General features: G+C 50.9%; 1 protein-coding gene across 1 annotated transcript; it reads left to right on the forward strand.

Moving 5' to 3' along the window:
* Positions 1-1053: 1053 nt before the first annotated feature.
* Positions 1054-5919, forward strand: LOC102686763 (macrophage-expressed gene 1 protein). The gene is made up of 2 exons (XM_006634135.3): positions 1054-1853; positions 3299-5919. The coding sequence occupies exons 1-2, from the start codon at positions 1383-1385 to the stop codon at positions 5009-5011; spliced, it is 2184 nt and encodes a 727-aa protein (XP_006634198.2). The 5' UTR covers positions 1054-1382; the 3' UTR covers positions 5012-5919.
* Positions 5920-10114: the final 4195 nt, after the last annotated feature.

Genomic DNA, 10114 nt, shown 5'->3' on the forward strand with positions numbered 1-10114 from the left:
GATTTTCTGCCATGTACTTCCTGTTTTGAGAGTCCAAATGCTTTCTGCTAATGCAATGTGTCATTTTGCCCGGCGTGTTTTGGTTGGGGCTGCGTGTTGTTTCGAAGAAACAGAGTGAAGAAAGACTGTCTGCTGATATTGGAACGGTCTCCGTTCCCCAGCACTGACATTGGACAGTCTTATCCAGTTCAGTGCCCCCTGGAAAGAGAAGCAGAAACTGCATGTTTTTGTGCCTTCACTTATGATAGGGATAAAAAAGGAGCCTGCTTTACTTCAACACTCAACAAGCATCATGAAGTAGGTACCTGGCACACACACAGGTACAAAGACCTCACACCTTAAGAAGGCTAAACAGCTGAAACATTATCTCTCCTTTCTTCTCAGCATGGCATAAACCTTCATCTGTTCTTCTGAACTAGGTACTGCACGAGGATACTGAAAGGAAGAAGCTCCTAGTTCAGCACAGCAGGGGGAGGCACAGCTCCAGTTCTGGGGGGTCCCGAAAGTTTCTGTTTTTCTTTCCACCTTCGATTCCAATTACTTTTAACCAGGAATTGATTCATTGGACAAGTCAAAGCCTTTTCATGTTCTGGAGACGCTGGGGAATGGAGAAGAGACCCTTTAGACCTGCTGGACAGACCCCCATTGAGAACCAGGGTCGGCCTCCCATAATCAACCGCTCCCAATACTTGTCCTCACCCTCGTCACTGAATCCAGAAAGGAGCGTGGTGAAAGAGAATCAAGTCCAGCTCCACGCACTTGAATTCACTGTCGGGGTCATGAGATCTCATGCAGAGAACACTGCTCATGCCTTTGGACATGTTTCAACCCTGGCTGATAGTGGTATCAGTAAATAAGGGATATACTAACCAACAACAGGGTAGTTAATACCTGACAGGACACAGTCAATAAGTGCCGCACCCTGTACATTCCAATATCTGCTCATGGTTACTTCTGCAAATCACAATCAGTAACACACCCCCTCCCCCAACACACACACACACACACACACACACTTGCACCCCCAGCTGACCTCTGCACCACAGCTGGGCAGGTTTCAGCCCGATCACATGAAAGCAGTCCTTCCTCTTTCGAACTAAACCCCCGTCTACAAGCTCCGCGGGGACACACACTGACACACTCAGTCACAAAGGGGCGTATTGGAACCCGTTCAACCTCACAGACTGAACTGCAACTGGAACCAAGAGGCGGGTTTTTCGACAGCCGGAGCCAGAAAAGAGAAGCAGAAATCGAAAGACTTCGTGTGGATCCCTCACCAGCGCCGAGGTTTGAAAAGCCAAATCTTCCCCGATGCTCAGAAACTGAACTGTGGCCGGCCGACTTCCACCGATTTGTAAAGAAGAGGCGTCTTCACTAATAGTATGGCTCCAACGTTTCGCGCGTGGCTCCAGTCGGCGTTGACCCTGCTCGCGATGACCTTCCCCAGGTCCTGCAGCTCCCTGCCGGTTTCCCAGAGATCCGGCAGCGGTATCCAGGAGTGCAGGAAGACTCTGGCCATGCCGGTGCTGGAGGTCCTGCCAGGCGGCGGCTGGGACAACCTGCGCAACCTGGACATGGGCCGGGTGATGAACGTCAGCTACGCCCTGTGCCAGACCACCGAGGACGGCGCCTACCTCATCCCGGACGAGGTGTTCGTGGTGCCGCAGAAGGTCAGCAACGTGGAGACGCACTCGGAGCTCATCGAGAGCTGGCTGCAGCAGAGCAGCTCGGTGGCCCGCTCTATCAACGCCGACGTGTCGTTCCTGGGCGTGCTGAACGGCAAGTTCTCCGCCGAGAGCCAGAGGATGAAGACGCACCAGGTGCGCGAGAGCTCCGTCACCACCCGCGTGCAGGTGAGAGATTTATTACAAAGAGTTCTCTCCAACACTTCCCTCTAAGATCAGATCACTTTATTGGCCAATTTCTTGCATTTCGTGAATTTGTCTTTTCACAGACCCCCAGCTTGCTCTCCGTGAGACACACAGACAGGGAAAGAGAAGCTGGGGGTCAGAGCGCAGGGTCAGCCATTTATATGGCACCCCTGGAGCAGCTGGGGTTAAGGGTCTTGCTCAGGGGCCCACCGGAGTAGGATTCCTCTGCCGGCCGTGGGATTTGAACCAGCAACCTTCCAGCCACAGACACAGATCCTTAGCCAAAGAGCCACCTCTCTGCCCCCAAAACACTGGCATTTCCGAGCGACTGCGTACCTCATTACTCAGACGCATCAGCACTGACAGGAGACATCCAGCTGCATGACAGCCATGTGGCACAGTGGGCAGATATTGGGACTTGTAAGTGGGAGGTTGTGGGTTCGAATCCCAGCTGAGACACTGTTGTAGCCTGGAGTGACCTATTCCAGTCAGTAGGCATGCATACAACATGAATGGAAGTGAACGTAAGTTATGTGGATACAATCTAATAAAAAATAAATCTAATCTAATGTTAGGAAAAAGGATGTGCTTGGACAGCCTTAATGCAGAAGACAAAATAAAGGCACAAGTGACAAGTACGCTTTAGGATCAGTTCAAATATATTGTATTTGTATAATCTGCACGTAAGTATTATATAATTTAACTAGTAATGGTAGTTTCATTAGTATTATTTAACTAATAACTTTAGTTTAACTTATTTAATTAATAATGAATTAATCTAATAGAATTTTATCCAACATGTTTTTAATTAATGCAAGTTGAAATGATAATTAAACTCAAACCTAGGTTTAAAAATTTCGACACTGTTGAAGAGGAATTTCGACGAATCATACATGCCTTTAGGCTTCATATTCATTAGAGAATGTCATGGCCTACAGAGCTTCGTCAGCACGCATCGGCTGCAAAGGAGCACGTAAAGGTTTATTTCATGCTAAAAGGAAAAGAAAAGAGACAACGGGTCAGCTGGGCAGAACAGGCCCTGGAGAGACCCGGTCCAGTTGGTACAGGGGTCTCCAGCCCTGGCCCTAGAGAGACCCGGTCCAGTTGATACAGGGGTCTCCAGCCCTGGCCCTGGACAGACCCGGTCCAGTTGGTACAGGGCACTTCAAACTGTCAGTGGAAGACTTTCCCTTCAGCCCAGGGTTGTGTTTTGTGTCTCTTCTCCATTTCCAGAGTGGCAGTATCTCTTTCGCAATGTGGAGACCACAAGTGTGCACAATTTGGAAAATGCAGTCTTGCCACTGCGCCATCCGGTTGTAACACAACTCCCCCCTGAGTTTAATGAACCGCTTTTCACTCTGGGAGTGAACGTACTGTACGCCCTGGCCTTTCTCTTGCTCTCATCGCTCTCTCTCTCTCTCCGGCAGGTGCGCAACTTCATGTACAGCGTCAAGGCCCACCCGGGCTTCTCCTTCGACTCGCGCTTCAGGCAGCAGGCGGGCGAGATCGCCGAGGCCCTGGAGAACAACCAGACGCGCCGCGCGGCCTTCCTGGCCGAGATGCTGGTGCTGCAGTACGGCACGCACGTCCTGACGGCGGTGGACGCCGGCGCCAGCCTGGTGCAGGAGGACTACCTGCGCTCCTCCTTCCTGTCCAGCAGCCAGTCCGAGGGCTTCTCCTTCAGCGCCGCCGTGGGCCTCAACTTCTTCAACAAGGTCAACGTGGGCCTGCACGGGGGGGGGAAGGATACGGACTCGCTGACCAAGGCCTACCAGGGCAACGTCACCTACTCCGTGACCCAGAGCCATGGCGGGGCGCCCTTCTACCCCGGCATCACGCTCCAGAAGTGGCAGGAGAGCACCGCCAACAACCTGGTGGCCATCGACCGCTCCGGCCTCCCGCTGCACTCCGTCCTGAACCCCGCCACCCTCCCGGATCTGCCGGCGCCGTCCGTCCGCAAGCTGGCCCGCGCGGTGCGGGACGCCGTCAGGCGCTACTACACCGTCAACACCCACCCGGGCTGCGTCAAGCCCGACTCCCCGAACTTCAACTTCCAGGCCAACGTGGACGACGACTCCTGCGAGGGCCCCGCCACCAACCTCAGTTTCGGGGGGGTGTACCAGCGGTGCGCCCCGCTGAGCCCGGACGCGGGGCCGCTCTGCCGGGTCCTGGAGCAGAAGAACCCGCAGACGGGCTCCCTCGGGTGCCAGCAGCCCTACAGCCCCACGCTCCTGCGCTCGGAGGTGCGCGAGGAAAGCTACAGCCGCCTGGAGTGCCGCAGGGAGTGCCAACGCTGCTGGCTCATCCTCTCCTGCTGCAAGCAGGTCTGCGGCGACACCTACCGCGTGCGCCGGGCCCAGATCGACACCTACTGGTGCGCCACAGAAGGGCCCGCGCCCCCCCTCTCGGGCTTCCTCTTCGGGGGGCTGTACGGGCCCTCCCAGCAGAACCCCTTCACCAACTCCCAGGCCTGCCCCCCGGGCTTCCTCGCGCTCACCCTGCTGTCCGACGGCCTGAAGATCTGCCAGAGCGCCGACTACGAGGTGGGAGCCCGCTTCGCCGTGGACTTCGGGGGGCTGTTCAGCTGCGAGGCGGGCAACCCCCTGGCGGCGGGGCGCCCCCGCTGCCCGGCGGGCTTCAGCCAGCACGTGGCGGCCGTGAGCGACGGGTGCCAGGTGCTGTACTGCGTGCGCTCGGGGGTGTTCAACGGCGGCGAGCTCCTGCCCGTCCGCCTGCCCCCCTTCACCCGCCCGCCCCTGGCCGGCCTGGGCGCCACCAACACGGTGGCGGTGATGATGGAGGGCGAGAGGTCCTGGATCAGGGACGGCCAGAGCCGCCTGTGGAAGGTCGCCTCGCCCGGCCAGCTGCAGAAGATGGCGGAGGTGTTCGACGGGTCCCCGCGGGGCCTGTCGGGCGGGGAGACGTTCGGCGTGGTCCTGGGGGCGGCGGTGGCGCTGGCGCTGGCCGCCGGCGCGGTCGCGTACGGGCTGAAGCGGCGGCGCAGGTGGGGCAGGGGGTCGCAGCGGGGGTACGACCAGATTCCGAGCGAGCAGGCCCATGGGGCAGCAGGGCCCGCCGAGGTGGCGGAGACAGAGATGGAGGGGGGCGGCAGCGGATCCACTCAGCCCCTGTTGGCTTGAGGGTGTCTGAACGGGACTTCCCAAGCACTTCCTGCAAAACCCTGGTTGACGTTTTTCCCCCATTAATGAGTTTGCTACAGAGCGGAACGGTGGCGCAGTGCTTTGCAGCGCTGGGGTCCTGGGTTCAATTCCTGAGGTGCTGTCTGTGTGGAGTTTGTATCTTCCCCCTGCGTACACTATGGTTTCTTCCAATAGTCCCAAGACATACTTTTAGGTTGATTGGCGTCTGGGAAAATCGCCCCTGGAGTCAGTGTGCCCCATGATGGACTGGCGTCCCATCCAGGGTGCACCCTGCCTGATGCCTGCTGCTGATCAGGGTTAGGCTCCAGCTGCCCTGCAGAGCCTCTACTGGACCTAAACTGGTTTAGTAAAATGAATGGGGGGATGGAAGGACTTCGCTGCGTCCCCCAACAGCAGAGAAAAGAAGTGCTCGGCGTTGATCTGACCAAACTGTGTTTTTGTACTGCACGGTAACATTCATTAGGATATACAAACAATTGCATGATATTAAATGCCAGATGTCTTCTATGCTACACATTTCGAAAGATTGGGAACACATGGGGAGTTTCTGATCCACTGAGCAAAGGACGCGCTCCCGTAGGACTCGATCCCTTCACCGATAACCCTCGGGGTCATGGGAACACAACCCGAGCTAGGTATATGCATAATGTTGAATATAAAAAAAATTTGATGATTTAAAAAAAATAATCTTATAGCTTATAGCTTTTAATAGCTTTTGTTTATGGTATCCTTAAGGGGTCGTCACTGATGAGAACGTGTACTCACTTGTCTTCTGTAATCGTATAATTCATTCTTCACTGTCTCTGAGCTCTTTTCTATCGTAATGATTACTAATAGTCTAACCATTATTAAATTTGGTGGCATTAAAATACCAGTTGGCAATAGCACCTTCTGTGTTCTTTGGATAGCTTTCTTCAGGCAGTTTAAATTCCACTGCAGGAAGATAAGTATCGCCTACTCACAATACTGAAAACATGCACACGATACAATAATAAAACAAATTAATAAGCTTTAACTCTGGGCTTTTCAGGGGTGGGATGACCGGAGAGTAACTTTAATGATGTTCCCGTGGAAAAGCCAGCGCTTTAATGATTAGAACACATTTAATGCACAGAAAAGATTACAAGTCTGATTCTGATTTTCTGAGAGAAAAGGAAACAATATCGGGCCTTTTCGATTGAGACAATGGGACTGGAACTCACAATGCCCATGGCACTATCCTGCATTCATAACGCAAGATCCTCTGTTACAGTACCTTATAAAAATAAAACAATCACGTAAATCACAGCACACGCAATTTCACTTATAGCGAGACGTTCCTTCTTCACAGCTAATGCGGTTTCAACCTATTAGTATCACCCTGTACAGAAGTGGACAGTCCCGGCTTCTGTCTTCCCTATTCCTGTCCATTTCATCGTTTTCACAAAATGAGTCAGTCGGTTCCGCGGTTCCGACTTGAATGAATCAGTCGGTTTTGCTTTGCTGCCTAAGCAAAACGCCTTTAAACATAACTGCAGTTTGCTCAGCCATTCGCTCGGTGTGGTACTAAAGAGACGCAGTCCTTCCGGGCTGTCAGTGGAGGTCTTTCCCTTCAGCCCAGGAGTGCACCTAGTTTCTGTCCTCTTGGCCGCTTCCAATATCTTTCCCATAGCGTAGCGCCTTATACGGTACAAAGTAATTAAATGTGGCCTTAGTAGTGCACGACACATTTTTAACGCAACATTCCTTAATTTCAGTTCTACGCTTTCAGCTATACGCCCTCGCTTTCTTCGTGTCTGATAATGATTGTGGAGAAGGGCTGCGTTTATTTCCCAGCTGGGAATCTCGGCACAGCCCGCCGTTTGGATCAATATCGTAATGGGTCGCCACAGGCCGCCCCGCTACCCGTTACTTCGCAAAGTGTGAACACAAAGCGTGCCGCTGCTGCAGAAAGCCGAAGTGAAATTTCGCTACAGTAATGGGGAAGAGGAACGAGTCGACACCGGCCGTTTCCTTATTCCGAGTCTGAAACAGGAACCAGCGACCTTGATTTTTACCTTCGCAGTATGTGGTTGTCTCCCAGGAGAGCAGAAATGGTGTGGTGCTGGACCGGCTTGTCCGGACATTGTCGTTCGTCTTTAGGAAGCGTCAACGTGTTTGAAGGAGCTTTATGACACTATTGCCCAAGCGGAATCAATTAACGGAACATTTCACAGACACGTTTGTGTGCTCCATCTGAGATGAAGCTGGCCCTCCGAGATTTGACATTTAACATTAAACAGAACCTAAAGTAATGGACACACACAACTAGAATATAAACATTATGAACCACAAACAGGAACAGAAATGCAGGGCACTCTCCCCGAGCAGGAGATGTAATACGTCTTCCCAGCCCGAGCACAACCGCAAGGTAAGAACACAAACACTACAATACATTTACAAAAATAACCAGGACAAATGAAACATAGTCTCACACACTGCCACGGGGAAAGCACTGGCTTGTCACACAATTACATTAAAATATGTTGTTGTACATTTTCATTCAACATAAAACATTATTGTGGAACAGTCTCACTGTTCCTCAGGCTGTGACAGGAGATCACACACTGTATTATTATTATTGAGAGACAGGTACACTGTCTGTTCCTCAGGCTGTGACAGGAGATCACACATTGTATTATTATTATTGAGAGACAGGTACACTGTCTGTTCCTCAGGCTACGACAGGAGATCACACACTGTGTTATTATTATTATTGAGAGACAGGCTCACTGTCTGTTCCTCAGGCTGTGACAGGAGATCACACACTGTATTATTATTATTGAGAGACAGGTACACTGTCTGTTCCTCAGGCTGTGACAGGAGATCACACACTGTATTATTATTATTGAGAGACAGGTACACTGTCTGTTCCTCAGGCTGTGACAGGAGATCACACACTGTGTTATTATTATTATTGAGAGACAGGCTCACTGTCTGCTCCTCAGGCTGTGACAGGAGGTCACACACTGATTTATTATAATTGAGAGACAGGCTCACTGCTCCTCAGGCTGTGACACTGACCCTGCGCTCTGACCCCAAGTCTTCTCTCCCTGTCTGTGTGTCTCAAGGAGAGCAAGCTGGGATATGCGAAAAGAACAATTCCTAATGCAAGAAATTGTATATGGCCAATAAAGTGATCTTATCTTATTATTATGATTGAGAGACATATGTCATCTCTGTTAATATGACAGAGATGACATATTGTGCTGCAACTCAATTGAATTCCCTCCCCCAGTAGGATCGGAAGCTGTGCTGATAATGGCAAGTTTAGGAATTAATTCTGAGATTCGATTTATCATTTTATGGAAGAATGTTTGTCTAGTCCCAGAGTATTTCTCACAGTACAGCAGAAAGTGCATCTCCGTCTCTGCCTCCCCCTGCTGGCAATGGGAGCACAGCCTCATGCTCCAGAATACTGATTATAATTAATAATTTCTTACACTTATTCAGGCACTTTTCTGGACACTCCACTCAAAGTGCTAAACAGGTGATGGGGACTCCCCTCCACTCACACTGTGGAGCATCCACCTGGATGATGCGACGCCAGCCATAGTGCACCAGTCTGCTCACACACACCAGCTCTCAGTGGGGAGGAGAGCAGAGTGATGAAGCCAGTTCAGAGATGGGGATTATTAGGAGGACATGACTGGTGAAGGCCAGAGGGGAAATTTGGCCAGGACACCAGAGTAACACCCCTACTCTTTTTGAGCAACACCCTGAGATTTTTAATGACCACAGAGAGTCAGAACCTGAGTTTTATGTCTCATCCGAAGGTGTGTCCCCGTCACTATAATGGAGCATTAGGAACCACACAAACTGCAGGGTTAGCGCCCCCTGCTGGCCCCTCTAATACAGTGGTTCTCAAAGTTCTATGGTCCGCGGACCACTTACCCCAAGTCACAGATGCGGTGGACCACCTATGTCCACTTCTTCCCCTGTAAAACTCATCACCTATTCATGTACTTAAAATAAATAATATTGAATTAAATCTTATAAAAAGTACTCATATTTTTACAAACAAAGCTGCATATTTTGCCAATGTTTTTATTACTTAAAAGGTTAATGTGAAGAATGGAGTTGCTTTTGTTGAGCAATCAGAGAAGTGATATCTGGAACCAACCTGGACAAGTCTCATGTGCGGACGAAGACATCACATCAAGCACACCTTCTGCTTCCTGGCACGTCACATTGATCAAGCTGTTGGAATCAGAATTACAGCACTGCTGGTATGGTGCACAAATCACCTCACTCGCATTTTCACTCCTATTCTGCATCTTACTCTCACTTGAGCTGTCACTATCCTCACTATATGTGCGTTTCAGAGTCCCAGATTTGAGCCAGTGCTCCATAATGACCCTTCTGCTTCGACCGCTGCTTTAAATTACACCCCGAACTTTCAACCTCAAAGTAAGATATTCAAAAGTGAGAACACAACGGTACGAACAATAATAAGTGCAACGGCCGAACCACACTCATGTCACAACGGAAACAGCGTAACCTTGAATCGTGACAACTAGTGAGGCACGGACTGACTCAGGTTAAAAAACAAGATTTTAGATCGGGTTGGGCGGGTGCGGGGTTGATCTTTGACCGAAAGCAAAATATTGCAGAAAACCGATCATTTGTATCTTAAATGAAAGTGATTCTGACGTTTTACCCTATTTAAGCCCCAGTTGGTTGTATCACCACAAGGCAAAACGGGAGAAAACAGACACCTGCTGAGCTCCAGGGGGCTGCCAGCTGGGGGCTGCAGGGTGACAGAGCTGCTAGCCTGTATACAGTACAGGCTTCTCAGTGTGGCAGAGGGACAGCAGTGGGAGTGCGCTGTGAGTACTTGATTCTCAATAACAAGTGTGTTTGGCTGGGTGTGCTATCTGCTCTTCTCTTTCTCTTTTAAGCCTACTTCCTCTCCATTTTCAAGCTCTTCCTGGCATTTTTGTGCAAACAGAGCAGGCCTCAGTCTTTGGGGTTCTGAGTGGCTTTGTGCGACTAGATGCCCAGTGTTAAAGGGGAGCTGCAGTCCCAGTTTCTCAGACCAGTTATTAAATCTCATGGCGTTGA

This window comes from Lepisosteus oculatus, chromosome 6, assembly GCF_040954835.1.
Source record: "Lepisosteus oculatus isolate fLepOcu1 chromosome 6, fLepOcu1.hap2, whole genome shotgun sequence".
Taxonomy (NCBI): domain Eukaryota; kingdom Metazoa; phylum Chordata; class Actinopteri; order Semionotiformes; family Lepisosteidae; genus Lepisosteus; species Lepisosteus oculatus.

Excerpts from the sequence above, each read along its gene's own strand:
- LOC102686763 (XM_006634135.3), top strand. The coding sequence starts at position 1,383 with ATGGCTCCAACGTTTCGCGCGTGGCTCCAGTCGGCGTTGACCCTGCTC. Across the intron at positions 1,854-3,298 it reads CCGTCACCACCCGCGTGCAG|GTGCGCAACTTCATGTACAG; the intron begins GTGAGAGATTTA and ends TCTCTCCGGCAG.